Below are 17,210 nucleotides of genomic sequence, written 5' to 3'. Positions count from 1 at the left end.
TTTTCTCTGTCACAGGGTTATGTTGATTATTATTATAACATGAATGTTAAATATGTTTGAAATATACTAGAAGCATGCAGAGGATGTAAGATAATATCATAATACAGAAATATGACTCTACTACTCTATTCTTCTACGACTCGTCATTGTTTCATATCAGATAATAGTGATATTTAGGCCAAATTAAGTGTTGGTTTCGTCGATTGACTGGTTATACATAAAATATAAGTTGGTTCTGCAACTAGTATAATATACTAATTACAAAACATTCAATCTTTGTATCGAATTGGTGTACTCGTTCACAACAAGCAGTCATTTTGAAACGCAGATATCTATCATATGGTCCATTAAGTTTTAAAAGCCTCTGGTGATCTGTTGTACTTCCAACACACAGATCACCAGAGGCTTTTAAAACATAATGATTCCAAGTCCCTCTTTATTGCAACTTTTACCGTCTCCATTGGTCACGCTCCAGATAATCTTAAAGGCCAAAAACTGTTTACTTTTTCGTAGCTGACATTCGAAAATTCATTAGTGAATGAATTGAAATTTGCAATTTTACTCAGAATATCTCTGTTATCAATATGTACTCTTTGACTTTGATAAAACTATATTATGACTATTGATTCGACTCATATATGCATGTACGTGATATTGTACATGTAAGTAGCGTCGATAAAGTATTGGCTCAAACAAATGAATTCCTGCCAAGGTGTTAGAAGATAAGAGACTATGAATTTCAATCAGCATTTGCTGTGTTTTGAGTCATTTTGGAGTTAGTTTGGAATCGGATTTAGTTAATCCTATCTATTTCATATAAATCACCTGCTAATCTACAGATTATTGAGTTTCTAACGGTCGTTTGGGGGGCAATTTCATTGCAGTTGAAGTACTCCTGATCAGATTTGTTCCGTGGGAAAATCCATACATATGGGACATGCTGGAGCGAACCGCGGCGCTGGAACAGATAATCGGAGATTGTCTTGTAATATCCCCTGATGTAATATGTCTCGTAATAAACTTGATTTTATGGATGATATAAAGTGGTACACATCTGTTTCATGTAAGGCCATCTAAAGAGAATTTGGTCTAGGAAACCTATCAAATGATCAGAAGATCGTTCTCATATCATAAGTATGAAAAAAATTATATCAATATGTGGGTAAAATGTGATTCGTAAACTGCAGTTGTACATCTAGATATGATGTAAACTCTAATAACTATCATCATCATCATCATCGCGGGCTGATGATTAACTCATCGACATATGAGAGGTTTCATTATTCGTATTCATAGTTCATACAAGTTTATATACTAGGAATCACAAACGTTAAATATATCTGTGTCTAGTTTGTGCATGCACAAAACAATGAATGCGTCAAATCAAATTGAATGACCGTTGCCTAGATTACAGCAAATCAACATTCAAAACATTTTTATATACATTTCCATTTCAAGCTAATAACTTATTTCTTTATTGTCATGTGTTGTGCTTGTTGTAGTATTCAATATGATATCATATAACCTAACCTAACTTGACCCCAAATCCTGATCCCAATTCTAACTCTAATACTCACCCCTCCCTTACCCTAACCACTATTTTACGAAGATTAATCACACTTAAACACCAGATTTTTTGCAGTATGTTTTCATATTATTAACATTTTTTTCAACGTCTATATTGATATAATATATTACAACTTCTCATGCCCCACCGTCAAGCTTCATGCTTCATTAACTAGCTTCACTTTGCGTACAGAAATTACGTGGAAACCGTCTAAAAAGATTTTCTGGTTCTGAAAATCTACTTCCGAATCAGTCCTTAGCCATACCCGAGTGGACTGGAGTGTGGATACAATCTTAGCCATATTCCATTCTTCTCTCACTGCAACGCCACCTAGAGGTGGTAAGTAGAACCAGCCAAGTTGTTGGTATAAAACTGTATCATCCAATGGCAGGGTCAATGTCTACAGAGGGCATATATAAGCAATTCCTGGGACTGATAATCCACCGTTACCCTACCCGCGGCCGCAGCAAAGGACCTTCTTCATGTAGATGCGGAACTTGTCTCCCAGCAGGGCGTACAGGAAGGGGTTGATCATGGGGTTGGTGGAGGACAGCATGGCCACGAACAGCTCCAGTGGATCATGGTGCCCTGAGAAAACAAAAATCATTTTATTAGATTATTATACAGTGTTTGACTTCAACATAACATATTCTGTAAAATTTGTAATAACCGTTATCTTTCTCTCTCTCTCTCTCTCCCAAACTATCTATTCAACCCTCTCCCAGATCTCAGTTTTGTACCTCAACTCCAAATAAAGAATTATGGCACTTTCGCATCAATTATGAAAATAAATCATCCCTGCCTAAGCTAATTGCATAATAAATATCATGGAAATCCCTCGTTCTTCTCTTCGGTTATTCTCCTTGGAAAAATTTTGACAAAAGAGCCCCTGCAGTTCCAAAACAAGCTGGTAGCTATAGGTGGCCCCAAACCTAATATTATATAAACCTAGATTTAAAAAAAAAAGTATTGTAAGAACAGAATACCTTCAGGGACGCTGTACAGATGGAAGCCATATTTGACCAGATAGACGATGTGCAACGGCATCCAGGAGACGGTGAACACCGCCACAACAACCGTCACCATTCTCGTGACGCGGTTTCGAGATTTGGCCGTGGATCCAGCTGCAGATGAATCAGCTTGGATCACATCATGATCACCGTGGTGCAGTTTGTAGTACAGCCTAGAGTAACACGGCACCAGGATGGACAGTGGCAGGATGCACCACGCCACGAACCGATAGATCAGGATTCCTTTCATGTAGTCTTCATACGGTGCAACACTTGTTGGATCTGATTTGCATCCTTTATGAGTGCCATACGTTTCGACCTTAGAGAAGGCGATGATGTGGATTGAGAAGATGACTGACACCATCCAAAGGCCGGCGCTGATGAGCCATGTTCGCTTCTTGGAACTTCGCTGATGATGTCCGATCGGGTCTGCTACAGCCTGATACCGCTCTATGCTCATGGCTATCACGAACAGGATACTTGCGTTTCCACAAATACCGTATAGCGCCCGTGTTATTGTGCACATAGCCTGTCCGAATATCCATTTGTTTGGCAAAAAGTATTGAGCGTTCCAAATGGGGACGAACTCGCAGCAATACAAAAGGTCGGCCAGGGCAAGGTTTAAAACAAAAACGTTTGGCACTGTTCTCATCTCGCGATATCTCGCGATAACATAAATGACGAGAGAGTTCGCTATGATACCTATAGCAGCGAGAATGAGCTCTACAAAGATTGAAATTGTTTCTGTACTGAGTGTGTCATGCGCTACAGTAACGGCATCAGTAGAAGGTATCTCTGTTGTGAAATTACTGGAGTTTGTAGTAGACACGCTTGTCCAATTGGTAAGGAAGTCGCCACTAGGATCCAGAGACGCATTCATCTCTGGCATTGTTCTGAAAAACAAAATCAGTTTTCACTTTTCAATGAGGGATAAAGTTTCGTCAGTATATCAGGAAAATAATGATGGCAGAGGATGCACGTGCGTGTGCTTGCTATTTGCCATTAAACACAACAAAATCTTTTAAACTATGCATCTGGCATGTTGTGAGTCGATACTCTTCTAACCTACCACCTGACCAAATCGACAGCTTTTGCCCGGTCCTCCGGGTGGTCGTCTTGGGCAGGTATGTCTGTATATAAATTATATCTTCACATTATCTGCAGTCCAATCTTGAAAAAGATACTTTTCTACACACTTAACTTTAGCCCTTCGATTCTTGAAAATGGTACAATGAAAATGCAAATCAAAGGGCGTAAGTAATGATCTGTATAATTAGTTTGCCTTGTTCACCGCTAATGCTTTCCATCTGATTCTGTCCCATGTGATTCAGTGACCTAAATAAATGTATCGTCTCATATATATTGCAAAGGGCTCATCAAATCAATATGTATTATCTTGGCTATTCATAAACAGGGGAGGCGTTGGTATTGTTTTCTCATCTACCTTATTGGAGATTGCCTAAGCATTAACTGGATAGGGCAATTCACTGTGGCACTGAAAAGAAAAATAGGGTTCGTGTCTGAATAATCTTCAGTTGAATATGGGTCAAGTACCTTTCATTTGATTAGTCATTTTCTACAGTGATAGACAGCGAAGTTGAGCACAGAAACCTTGTTCTCCGTGCTAATTTTTCTCCCAATTTTTGAAGCCCTATACACACTTGATCATGTACGTGAACGTAGTAGATATAATATGGAAAGCTATACAATGTAGCCCATGGAAAACAAATCACTGAGAGGGCAATGCAAACGATAATGATTTGAAACCGAATACCTTTGACCAAGGAGGTTGACTTCCTTGCTTTGACTGAGTCTATGACCTACATAATTATAACGACAACTGATGAATTTCCCGTATTTCCGTATCCGATCGGAAACTTCTCCTTCACTGATTCAGATAAAGAGCTGTCTCAACAGTTCTAACAGTAGACTACAGTAGATATCGTTCGATGAACCGGAAATGTCATACCTGTCTCCACAATCCGGTGTACTGCACACGTAATTCCGAAGTATAGCCCGTCTTCAAGAAACCTGCTGCTGATATAGCGGAAGATCTCTCGGCATGCTGGTCGCATTAACGGTTTGTTCTTGGAAACTTCGAAGTGAAATCCTTATCTACGAAGGCGAAGGAGTGAAATCCTTATCTACGGATGGATGCCAGCCTAGGTCTTATCTTTCCCTCGAGTCGCGCAGATGCGTAGGTCGCCTGCCTTATACGGTTGCGGAAACACAGGCTGTACTTTAGGTCCGTCCCCAGACCATCGTTGTCCCTTAATGAGGTGAAAAAGTGCTGAAGGGATGACGTTTGACCATCTGACTTATACTGAGGAGCGTGATAAGAAAATGTAGGAACTTCAAGATGCCCTGACAAAATATCTTAATCAGAATGGCTGGTAATTTTTGAGCATTTGTTTTATTTATTAAAGATAATGTGCAATTTTATTTTACGTAAAATGGGAGCTCACACCCGCGATTCTTCCTGGTTGGTTCCCGGTAAGCTTATTCCTCCCCCGGGTATACACCAGAACGCGTTGCAATATCAAAAGTACCTTTCGTGCCCACTGTGGCGTAAAGCGAGAAGAGCTGTTGCAATATAGATGTGTTGTCGAGCACAGATTGCCGCTCATGTACCCTACACCTCTCATCACTAGTCATCAGTAACCCTGGGGTATATACACTTCAGATATCAAAATAAGCTTTTGAAGACAATCTTGAGAAGACCTTAGTAGGAACGTTTTTTATGTGGTGTTATCGTGGAGCAGTAGAGTTATATGAGTTGATGATGTTATGGTCTTTACTTTTGCAACGTATTAGGAACAACACACTCACGGCTGTCGTAAGTGCTGTGCTGTCTATTAGATTACAAGAATAAGCAGTACGTCAAACACGTTTAGAAACAAAAACGACGCTAGAGAGGTCGTCATTAAGTGTGTTACAGGGCACAGTAAAGAGGTGTGCTGACCTAGCCATATTCTCTAGGGTCTTGGGGGATACTTAGCAATGACCATATAGTAGCTATATTACTGTGTTTGTTAACGCAGAAAAAACAACATTGGACAAGATTCATCTTCTTATAACTGCCACAGACAGAGACTAGGATGATGTGTTCATTGTACGCCGCACCTATGGACGAGGAAGTGTACTTAATATTTGGAGCACTAGGTTTTTACTTCGCTATTGTTGTGTGTCGGTTAATAAAGTTCCTATGCGGGGAACATTCGACTCCAGCGTCTTTTCTGAAGATGTGGCGGTAAGTGTGAACGGCTGGCTTGAGGTTGTCCTTCTCCACATACTGTCTTTCCCTCGCTATGTTAAAGGAAAATTTCTATAGGAACCTTTAATGAAGGTAATATACAAGTAATAAATGATGAACAAATTCCCCTGGAGTTGAATATTTATTCAATATTAACAACACTTACAACATCTCCAAGGACCTGCCAGAAGAAAATGAGAAGGCCTCGGCCTGGCTGCAGTACTGACACGAAATGATATGATGATACATCTGAACAACACTTACTGACAATACAGACGGGAGGTTACACTGGCCATACAATACAGATTGTCAGACTTTTTCAGCCAAAAACACGTAAATTGAGAAGTCTCTATTTCTGGGCGTACACACTTCGTAATAGCCTCACTGCAGTTTCACAATCATTTTGCAACATCCTACTTTCCATATAAAGTTATTTTGCTCAAGTTTTAATCCATTCAGCACTAAATGACAGGAGTAGCTAAGCTATGCAGATAACAACTTTCCACGGACAATAACATTCCACAATCAAACTGCACAAATAGCATTTGTGTAATTGTTATTAACAAAAAGCAATACAAGCCTGTTTCTTTCGATGTGAATGTCACTGCTCTTGTTACTCATAACAATACTTCAAAGACGTAGTTGTTTTAGTTTTCTACTGTAACGTTTGCCTGCTGTTCTGTACTCAGTCATTACCTTTCTAGATATTTCAGTGCAGATAAAGACTTATTTCAGTAGCCTGAAGTTTCCAAGTGTTTGCATTTGGTTTTTAGGCTTCAATGGAGCTAACGTTATATTCCCGCTTCTCTGATGTCTTTGCCGTTGCCTTGTTGAATTCTGTCTCTACTGTTTTCTCTCCAGCCGAATTCGTTCCTTGACAATGTTGCCAGACGAGAGTTTGTCGAGTTAACCGTGTGGCGTGGCTAGTACTGTTGAGTGTTGTACCCTGCTGATATCTTCTTTTGTCCGCCCCACGACCGCAGCAGAGGGCTTTCTTCATGTAGATGCGGAACTTGTCTCCCAGCAGAGCGTACAGGAATGGGTTGATCATGGAGTTGGTGGAGGACAGCATGGCCACGAACATCTCCAGTGGATCAGGTTGCCCTGAAGACCGAACATTCATTCAACAGGTCAAAACATAATCACTCAATCATAAGACTACTATGCACATACATTCAGTTGAAGTGGAAAAAAGTTAGGCCACTACTATGTGTACATAGAATAGTGTAATGTTTTACTGTAAAGTAGGAAACTAAACTAGCAGTCTATCAGTTGATGAAAGCACATTATTTTCGTTGTGAAGCTTTTTCTTTTGAGACACAACAACGTCTGCCAACCAAAAACATGGTTTCCTTACATGCACGTAAACAGACAAACTTAACATCAACACAAAAACTAGAGCTAACCTTCAGGAACGCTGTACAGATGGAAACTATATTTAACCATATAGACGATATGTAGCGGCATCCAGGAGACTGCGAACACCGCCACAACAACGGTCACCATCCTCGTAACGTGGTTTCGGGACTTCACTGTTGACTTGGACGGGGCAGCTTGGATGACTCTACCGTGGTGCAGTTTGTAGTACAGCCTAGCGTAACACGGCACCAGGATGGACAGTGGTAAGACGCACCACGCCACGAACCGATAGATCAGGATTCCTTTCATGTAATCTTCATACGGCACGATGCTTGTTGGATCCGATTTGCATGCTTTGCGTGTGCCATTTGGTTCAACCTTTGTAAAGACGATGATGTGGATTGTGAAGATGACTGACACCATCCAAAGGCCGGCGCTGATGATCCATGTTCGCTTCTTGGAACTTCGTTGATGATGGACGATTGGGTTTGCGACTGCCTGATACCGCTCTATGCTCATGGCTATCATGAACAGGATACTGGCGTTTCCACAAATACCGTATAACGCCCGTGTTATTACGCACATTGCCAGTCCAAATATCCATCCATTGGGCAAAAAACCATAGGCGTTCCAAATAGGAACAAACTCGATACAATACAGAAAATCAGCTACGGCAATGTTAAGGACGAAAACGTTTGGAACTGTTCTCATCTCGCGATATCTCGCGATAACAAAGATGACGAGGGAGTTTGCCAGAACACCAATCACAGCCAGAACAAGCTCTACAAAGACTGGAATGTTCTGAGCTGTTATGCCATTGACAACATCGATGTTTTCAGGGGAGGGCTTCTCTGTTGTGAAGTTACTGGAGTTGGTTGAAGACACGTGTGTCCAGTTTGCTTGGAAGTCCTGATTCGGATCCAGTGACACATTACTAACGTTCGCTGACATTGTTCTAAGAAAACAAAAAGAAAGAAATTACGATAAGAGATTCACCCGTCACAATGTTGACTGTACAGTTTAACACTTCTACTGGGCGACCAGCTTTGCTAGTGAGCTTAGAGATATATGAAGAGTTTGGTTTCCATTGATGTTTATGGCAGAATGATATGCATAACGATGTAGTTACCAAGTCAAATACTTCTGTATGAGTACATAATCTTTTATATATTTCATGGAAAGTTTTGGATAAGAAGTAAAATCCTCATTACAAACTACATTTATACTAAGCAAAGTAAAGGGACGAATATATTTTGGACTCTTAAAATCACTTTTTTCCTGGAGAAAACGTAAAAAGCTGATACTATCTTGAACGTTGGTAATGTCCCCATAAGGCAATCAAACTGTATATCCCTATGGACACATACATGGTAACATTACACGTAGAAACAATACTTGGTGAAAAGTCAATTTTCACAAGCTAGATTGGGGACAATAAAACATTAATCTGACGCAAATGATCGATTTTAAGCAATACTCTAGCATAGGTATTTCATCACCTATAATTACGCTATTACATTGGCATGCAAAATTGATATTTTTTTGCAGAAAGTATGACATGTTTATCGTATTATGGCCATTTGGTGATGAAATTTCTGGCTTTTACTATATAGCATCTGCTTTCGTAATGGTATTATACTGACAGGGTATAACTCAAAGGTCTCTTAGGTTAATTTTTCGAGTCAAATGCAAACTGATATGTTGTCCACTGTAAAAAAAACATTCAGAAGAGCTCAAGGGGAAGCGTTTGGACATTTTCTTAGTCAAATGTAACTAATATTTGTAGGGAAGCAAACTGTTAGACCATATAGCTATACAACATATCTATATAAAATTCGGATATAACCTAGGTCAAATCTAAACCGTATTGCTAACATTAAAAAATTAATCTCATCTTATATAATATAATACTTCACCTTTCTTATTACCTAAAAACACAACCAGACCATTTTCGAAGTTGAAAAATGAATACGAGAATTGAATTCATTAATGTTTCATGTTTTCTTGTTTACAAATTCACACCTAAAAAGAAATATCTTTCTTGACCGAAATGGCTGTTTGTACGTTTTGGGAAAAAGTATAGACGGTAGTATCATGTTGTATACAATGCAATACAAGGCATCTCATATAGAATAGGGTTGGTGATGAAGAAACAACTTACCCGTTTTCTAAGAACCTGGCGGTAGCACTCTACTGTACTGCACAGTCTGATCGGGTTTACCGCGTTGAATTCGCGGGAAATCTAAAGTCGTACGGCACAGGGAGCTGCTCTTATCTTCTCCCAGCCTTCTGCCGTGTAGATTAGCCGTCTTCTGTCCTTATATGGGGATAGACGCACCTTTCCTGATTCACTACATCCGCCCCATGGTCATCACCATCATCATATATCTACTACGTAATCTGCGTCATGAGACGTGGGTGGAGTCTGATGCTTTATTGGCACCGTCAATCACTTTGTAATATAATCATAACTAATCGTTCAGTAGTAAAGTTGGTTTTATGACTAATAGGTTTCATTGCAAGATTCTAGTAGGCAATGAATATTCTAAGAAAATGTAGATTTCTAGATCTTCAGCGTCGAAAATCACTAAAAGACGATGAAAGGAAAGGGTTTGGTTCCGCCTTCCAGTGCGTTGTCCTTGACACAGTAGATTGCAACCCACTGTCCCTATGGCCATATGGCCTTAAAAAGACAGGAACTGCCTTTACCTTAACGTACACCAAACCCGTTTTCCTTTGTATGTGGCACTATAAAATAAGTTATCAACTTGAGTGCAGTGCCACATTGTCCTTGTTCGTCCAAAGACATAGACAGAAAATTGTACACTTTACTCGTGCTGCATTTTCCCCACCTTTTGGTCATAAAGTTCTGCAGTCTTTTAATCGCATCACCAGTTTCATCCCCACGTCTTCACATCCCTCTCCGTTCGTCGTTAACAGGAAATTGGTCCCCTGTGGTTTTAGTACATCGCGTTAATGATCGCGCTTACGTGCCTACTTTAGCGTAACAAGGTTTAGTCCAGCGGGAGAGAGCGTCTCGGTCTCACGTTCTCAGTAAAGGCTAGGCGGTATCTCACTGCACTTGGGGCGCCGCTGTGGCACTGCGGGGTTCACTGATGCACTGAGTTATAATTCGCCCATCTTTTATAATGAAGATATTGCGTAATAGGTAAAAGCATGACTTTGAAGACAACAAAATACACAAAATGAAAGAAAATTCGTTCTTATCTCTGAAATTCGTTGAGTAATCTTTCGAACCCCGCAGTGCCACACCGGTGCTCCAAGTGCAGTGAGATACCACCTTAAAGCAGGTATGTCGTTGTGGCACATAGACGGCGTCTCTGCGTCCGAGCGATTTGGCAAATCGTTTATCGATTTTTATCCATTAAAAAAACAAAAACAAAATCCTTTGTGTGTTTCGCTCTCTCCCTTTAGCTATATTGTTACGTTGCCGCGGCCTCAGAAAGATTTTACTTGAATGATATTGCAACATCCCAATACAGAGAGCATCTCATTGAAGCCATGCTGTTATCTGATTTCAGTGAGAAACCCGCTTAAGACATTTTTACGTTAATTGGAGACATCAATGGTGTTAGATTGATGACCAGTGTAACATAATTGGCGATCTTATAAAGATGTTGAACTTTTCCTGCAATAAACGAACTTGTTCACACGCATCTTTACTTTAAGGACATGCTCTAATAGAAAATGCTGAAAATGGCGATTGGGGACATCTAAGAAAGAGTAGGCTGATCCATTAGTATTTTATAACCACCCCTTTAGAGACCTTTAAATGGATTAGCTCTCAGCACACGACATAGATCAAACGAAATCTTTCTCGTTAAGAGCAAAATGGATGACTCCATGTACCACAGCGCAGCACCCTATTCCCCACTGCAACAAGATAATCGTTTTGTTCCAACGTAGATAACGAAAAGGTGGTGACAGCTTTTGCAATGTGATGGACTGTTACGCTAACGTCGGCTATAAAAGGTACCAAACGTATCCACTGATACGTAAATGTGTGACAATAATGTAATCTAACATGGCGTTCTGAAATATATTCTACATGTACATGTTACACATTTTAAACAAACTTTATTAAAACTCACGAAACATCATACAGAGAATAACAAATAATGGTAATGCATAAAAGCAGGTATGATTTGTACTGTGCCAAGGGCATCCCTTGTAGTATCTGATCCATCTCTGGCGTTGACAACTACGCGGATGAACATGTTTGTTTAATTAATGTCACAATGTAGCTATACTTTACTAACCCATCATAATTTAAAATCACAAAGCTAACATCGTAGTAACTGCTGTGTCTTTGTTACGAAGATGTCAATTTGTACGAAAACTAGAGAACACCTGGATGAATTGTTTTGATATTTGGTATGTGAGAAGGTCTTTAGAAAACCTTGAAATGCTTGAATAATAGACTCCCTACCGGCCTGTTATGATACTGTAGCAACACATCCACGTCTGGTTTTGATATCTCGTGTTCTGTATCTGCCATGGCCATAATATTTTAGTTGTAGATAGGTCTCGAAATTAGAGTAGGGCATGTAAGGTTTTGCCCCTATTGCACTGCTTTACATTATTAGTGATTGACATGCATTGCTAGAGGGAATTTTACTTTACAACTTGATAGCATTTTTCTGTATGCCTTACGACAAATTAGATGGATGATGATTTGGTACATTCATCGGCTTTCTGAACAAATACTCTTTATTTTGACTCGTAAACTTGCACCACGTAAGTGGAAAGCTTTTATCCAATTGACCGTTTTATCCCTGCTCATAAAAAGTTACAGGTGCGCCTAACCGTGGGAAGAAATAGATTTACTCCATGAAGCTAATGGTATTTACATAGTTGAACATTTAGTATCAAACGGCGATGAAGTTTTAAGCTGGCATTTCGCTGCCTGCATACTATGTAAGAGTGATGACATTGTCAGTGCGAATACGAATCTTGCAGTCACCAACTCTAAATGCATATCTGATGTGTTTCGCCATGCGGCCCTTTACCATGTCTTCCCCTCCCCCCAAAATAGGTATGTTCCCCAAAATGGCGACGTAGGGGGTAACAAAGTCACCTGCATGTAATGTAACACACTCCAACACACGCACACACACGCACACACACACACGGGTACAAACACACACACACACACACACGCACGCACGCACACACACACACACACACACACACACACACACGCACGCACGCACACGCATGCACTCAGAAACACACACACATACTTTCACGCACACACACACGCACACGTAGAAATGTAGAAAGGTTTCTTTTTCTTCCTCCAGGGCAGCGAAATGACAAATCAGTGTAAATATAAAAGTCAAGAAGAGGGGGGCTGGTGTGGAGGCTGATGTACGATGTGAGGACTGATGCTGGGGCTGATGTGGGGGCTGGTGTGGGGGCGGGGACTGGCGTGGGGGCTGAAGTTGGCGCTGATGTGGGGGCTGATGTGGGGGCTGATGTGGGGGCTGATGTGGGGGCTGATGTGCAGCGCTGAAGAGGGGGCTGATGCGAGAGCTGATGTGGCGTCTGAAGTGAGTGCTGAAGTGCGGGCTGATGTATGGCCTGATGAGGGGGCTGAAGTTGGGGCTGATGTGGGGGCTGGTGTGGGGGCTGATGTGGGGGCTGATCGATGTATGAGTGAATGTAATTAGATGTTAACATTGTAGTCGACATGTTGAAAATTTGTACAAAATCAGTGATATTCAGTTTGTTCTTACAAACTGCGATGCTGATTCTTTTCTGAATAAACGAATAAACGAATTAAAAACAATGACAGCCTTATCGTTATGGGTCATTTACCAATATGAATCATGTGCATGCAAAACAACTTTGCAGATGTTGTCACTTTAACGATGTGTGATTGGGTCGTGCCCTTCGACTTACCAAACCAACAGGTTTTTCAAGGACGAGTCCATTTCTATTGCTAGTGTAGGTATGTACCAGCCACTGAACACCACAGTTTTCAAAACCAATTTTACACACGAGAATGTTACAACCGTAGAAATAAGATTTTGTAGATTTTCTAGTTTGGAACCATAGAAGAAATGTTGTATTTGGTTGGCCATCAGACGAAACAAGAGTTTGAGGTCAAATACTCTTAACATACATCCCATATTTTGACCCGCGAATGAATGATTACAAATGTTGTAAGACAGGTTTGAGTCAGACGACAGTATTCATTCAAAGCGTATTTGAAATCCTCGTCATAAAGTCTGTCTGAGGTTTTGGAGGAGATTTAAGCCTACATATTGACGGTGACTGGCGTCATTTCTTAAAAAAGAGCTGAACAGCGTGCACTTGGATTCAAGTGTAATCGCGACACAAGACCACTGCGCAGAAAGGTATTAATTGTTAATTGTTTCGCAAACTCGGGGGTCAATAGGAACGTCTAAAGTGGTAGAAGGGGAGGGGCAGCAACGATCTCGAGGCAAAAATTAACGATTCAAGTTCTTCACTATGATATGCTGCACTATGCGGTACTATTCAGGAACATGAAGACATCATCCTAACATTTTGATCGGTAGCGGGTTCCGACGAAGTTTGGAAAATTTGTCTATAAATTTGGACATAGAGCATGTTACCTCAGTTTAACATATATACCAAGTGGCCAACACTTCATATGTACTACATTGCTTCAAGGTACTGATACTTTCATCATTTCTGCCCAGAGGACATCCACCATGATTCGACTAGTGATTCTGTTGTGTATGGTGGCGGGGTAAGAGGCTTTTCTAATTCCTTTTGAAATTATGTATCATTTTTCAACTCAATCCTTTGTATAAAAACGTCATCGCACGTTAGATGATACTAATGACAACGCTCGTGTTGCGGCTGCTTAACAGAATTATTTCTTTCTGTTTTACTGAACGGAAAGAAAATTGCTTTGAATTCTGTAATGATGCCATAGAATGTGATAAAAAATATCATTATATGATCTTGGTACATAGTATTCGGATTTATCGCAACCATCCCCTATATTGATGTACTATATAGCCTGTTGATAGAAATCGTTAAGTGGAACAAAACACGTTCTCATTGATTTTGCGTACGTATAGTTCCCGCGCACTGTCGTGTGCACCATGTAATGCGATCTCATGCCAGCCGCCTGAAAACTGTCCTGGAGGGACTACCAAGGGGGTGTGTGGGTGCTGTGACGTGTGCGCAAAGGTAAGATATCGTTATAACCACGCCACCTATCGATTTTGAAGTAAAATAAACGCTAATTGTTAGTGTGTGTATGAGTGTGTGTGTTGTGTGTGTATGTCTCTCTCTCTCTCTCTCTGTGTATGCGTGCTTGTGTGTGTGTGCTTGTGTGTGCGTGCTTGTGTGTGTGTGTGTGTGTGTGTTTGTGTATATGTGTGTGTGTCACGGTGTGTGTGTGTGTGTGTGTGTGTGTGTGTGTGTGTGCGTATGTGGGGCATAACAAGAATCGTGGAATTTCACGTATCATCTGTCGGTAAGATGCATGTCCTTATCACTTAAAAGAGGCCTAAGTTTCTTTGTCCAATCTAAGGTTGAAGGAGAGGAGTGCGGTGGCCCATGGAACCTTGCCGGCGTTTGCGATCAGGGACTCGTATGTGACAAACCTCATGACGACTTTAATGTTCACGGAACCTGTAAGAAGAATAAGTCTTCTCTTCAAGGTAAACAGATAGACTAAGCATGGCGCTCATCCGTGTCTAGTTTGTCTATAACAGTGTCATAACGTTAACCTTAGCATTACCCTATGTATCTCCCTCCGTAGTCAACCGCTGGATCTACATTTTCGCTTACTAAGCTTATTACAGAGCAAGCAAAAAGAATGAGTCAGCGATAAACTACAGCGGATGGTACCCATGCTACATTTATAGCCCTGATTTGTATGGTCCTTCTCGGGATAAATGACCCACTATACTACGGACATACAGGTGATTATGGGCACGTGACTTCAGTATTGGGTTAGAGCTGAGTTGAAGCCTCCACTACCACATAACTCTTATTATCTTACCACATAACTCTTACAAATTTATGTAAGAGGGGGTTATTTATCCAATAAGGGCAAACCTTTTACTACCACAGCAAACAAACAAACACATGAACAAAGACATTTTAACGTGAACTCGCATTTTTTTGTTTTCAACAGATTGCGGAGAAAATGCCCATTTCGATGAATGCGGTCACGGCGCCTGCCAACCGACTTGCGACAACCCAGCTCCCTTCTGCACCATGCAGTGCATTCCCAGCTGTCAGTGCGACAACGGGTTTGTGCTGCATGACGGGAAGTGCATCGCCGAAGACCAGTGTCCGGACCGGAAGTGTCCAGAAAACAGCCATTTCCGGCAATGCGGCACCTGCAAGAGGACGTGTGAGAACCCGAATCCCGCGTGTACCAGGGAGTGCAAGCCTCCCGGCTGCCATTGCGATTCCGGCTACCTCTGGAAAGAGGAGCGCTGTATTCCCAGGAGTCAATGCGATGGGTGTTCCGTTGAAGGAGGTGACTACTACCCGGTAAGCTTACAGAATATTGCAAACAGGGAACTGTATAAAGGCTATAGCTACGACTCATAAGAATTATTTAGGAAGTGTACATTAGGTATGACACCCACTCCATGGATGTAGTACCAACCGGTCTCCCAAGCCACCTATTTTCCCCGGTGAACTGCTGGATACCTACGGATAGGTCCCGGCGAGCTATTTGTTACCAGGTCCCGGAATGATTTTAAGTCCGACTTAAAATAAACCCGGGGCCCGGCCGCTCTCAAATATATCCCGGGACCTGCAGGGTATCCCACGGGGCTACGTAGGGGTCCAGCCAGAATGTTAAAAAAAACAGCCTGTAAGGGGCCCTTTTCCAAGTGGACCGTAGACTTACGTATCAAGCAGTCTTGCCTTTATCTGGTATTAGTTTATCAATTTTTTGTATGGTGTGCTTACGTTCTGGTCATCGAAACGTTTGTAAGTCTATCTTAAAAGCGAGACATAACTACAAAAGTACTGAAACTACGTAAAAGATCACTCCGACTCTGTTGTTTTACTCAGAACGGTGCGAAGTGGGCTGGTGAGACCGAGGGAACCAACTGCATGTGTTTGATGAAGCAAGTTTTCTGCACTCCTATAGACCGGAGCCACTGCCCTAAGGATTCCCGGATCGACCTCGCATGGGTTGATGACAAGTACCCCCTTTGGACCTGCATTATCGGTACACCTCCCATACTTTTGGTCCAAGCTAGTTCGCGATTTAAAGTGCGCATGTGCAGTTTGAGGCATTGTAGGTAATATCTCGAAGTTGTGAAGGCCCCTAGCAAATTATAAACAATGTCCAGGGGCATTGACATATTACCCACAATACATCATACTTCGCATGAGCTTTTAAAACTGCGATCTACCTTATAGACCATCTTCATATCGTCAGCTGTATATAAATCCCAGGAGGTATATAACTCCTTCTCGGTAAATCCAAGGCATAGCATGTTATCATTTCTTGCGGCAAGGAGCACAAGCCGGTCAAAACAGCGATTTACACACTCAGGATGACGGCATACAAATGCAACTCTTTGGCATTACAGGATTGGTTGAACTTCTTGAAGTAAAACTGTTACACAATAATGACGGATTAAAGACGTTCACTGTGATCAAATGGCGTATTTCACAAACTCGACCATGTCACATTCTTTCTGAAATTCTTATGTTGTAAAATAATCTCCTAATATGTCACAGGACCTCCTGAAAAGACTCCAAGCGAGCTTCCTGAACAGAAGTGCCCGGAGAACAGCCACTTCGAGAGTTGTGGGAAAGGCAGCTGCCAACCGACGTGCGAGGAGCCAAACCCCATCTGTCCCATGGCTTGCATCCCGTCATGCCACTGCGACCCTGGCTATGTGCGGGGAGAAGGAGGCTGCGTTCCCGTAAGTCAGTGCGGCGGATGTTTGCTGGAGAGCGGGCAATACTACCCGGGCTGTTTTCTCACAATTGCTTCTTATTCCCCATTTACCAGCAATCC

The 17,210-nt window shown here is 41.5% G+C and overlaps 3 protein-coding genes across 3 annotated transcripts in view; 1 reads left to right on the top strand and 2 right to left on the bottom strand.

Annotated features, from left to right (window-relative positions):
- Window positions 1–1,942: 1,942 nt before the first annotated feature.
- On the bottom strand, window positions 1,943–4,644 carry LOC118403602 (somatostatin receptor type 2-like). Its single transcript, XM_035802370.1, has 3 exons — window positions 4,547–4,644; window positions 2,554–3,470; window positions 1,943–2,155 (listed from the first exon to the last, which is right to left on the bottom strand). The coding sequence occupies exons 2-3, from the start codon at window positions 3,464–3,466 to the stop codon at window positions 2,019–2,021; spliced, it is 1,050 nt and encodes a 349-aa protein (XP_035658263.1). The 5' UTR covers window positions 3,467–3,470; window positions 4,547–4,644; the 3' UTR covers window positions 1,943–2,018.
- A 1,380-nt stretch (window positions 4,645–6,024) lies between these two features.
- Window positions 6,025–8,140, bottom strand: LOC118432764 (somatostatin receptor type 5-like). The gene is made up of 2 exons (XM_035844384.1): window positions 7,237–8,140; window positions 6,025–6,934 (listed from the first exon to the last, which is right to left on the bottom strand). Exons 1-2 carry the CDS (start codon window positions 8,138–8,140, stop codon window positions 6,600–6,602), a joined length of 1,239 nt encoding a protein of 412 aa, XP_035700277.1. The 3' UTR covers window positions 6,025–6,599.
- Window positions 8,141–13,393: 5,253 nt separating this feature from the next.
- The window catches only part of LOC118432763 (zonadhesin-like), an 8,223-nt gene continuing 4,406 nt past the window's right edge, over window positions 13,394–17,210 (top strand). The window contains exons 1-7 of the mRNA XM_035844383.1: window positions 13,394–13,572; window positions 13,871–13,949; window positions 14,287–14,398; window positions 14,745–14,874; window positions 15,354–15,718; window positions 16,250–16,409; window positions 16,928–17,163. Of these exons, the coding sequence (XP_035700276.1) occupies window positions 13,912–13,949; window positions 14,287–14,398; window positions 14,745–14,874; window positions 15,354–15,718; window positions 16,250–16,409; window positions 16,928–17,163 (1,041 nt within the window). The 5' untranslated portion in view covers window positions 13,394–13,572; window positions 13,871–13,911. The remainder of the gene's footprint in view (window positions 13,573–13,870; window positions 13,950–14,286; window positions 14,399–14,744; window positions 14,875–15,353; window positions 15,719–16,249; window positions 16,410–16,927; window positions 17,164–17,210) is intronic.

This window comes from Branchiostoma floridae, chromosome 16 (assembly GCF_000003815.2).
Source record: "Branchiostoma floridae strain S238N-H82 chromosome 16, Bfl_VNyyK, whole genome shotgun sequence".
NCBI lineage: Eukaryota > Metazoa > Chordata > Leptocardii > Amphioxiformes > Branchiostomatidae > Branchiostoma > Branchiostoma floridae.
The sequence above is the reverse complement of the archived record's forward strand: the minus strand, read 5'-3'. Positions and strand labels throughout refer to the sequence as shown.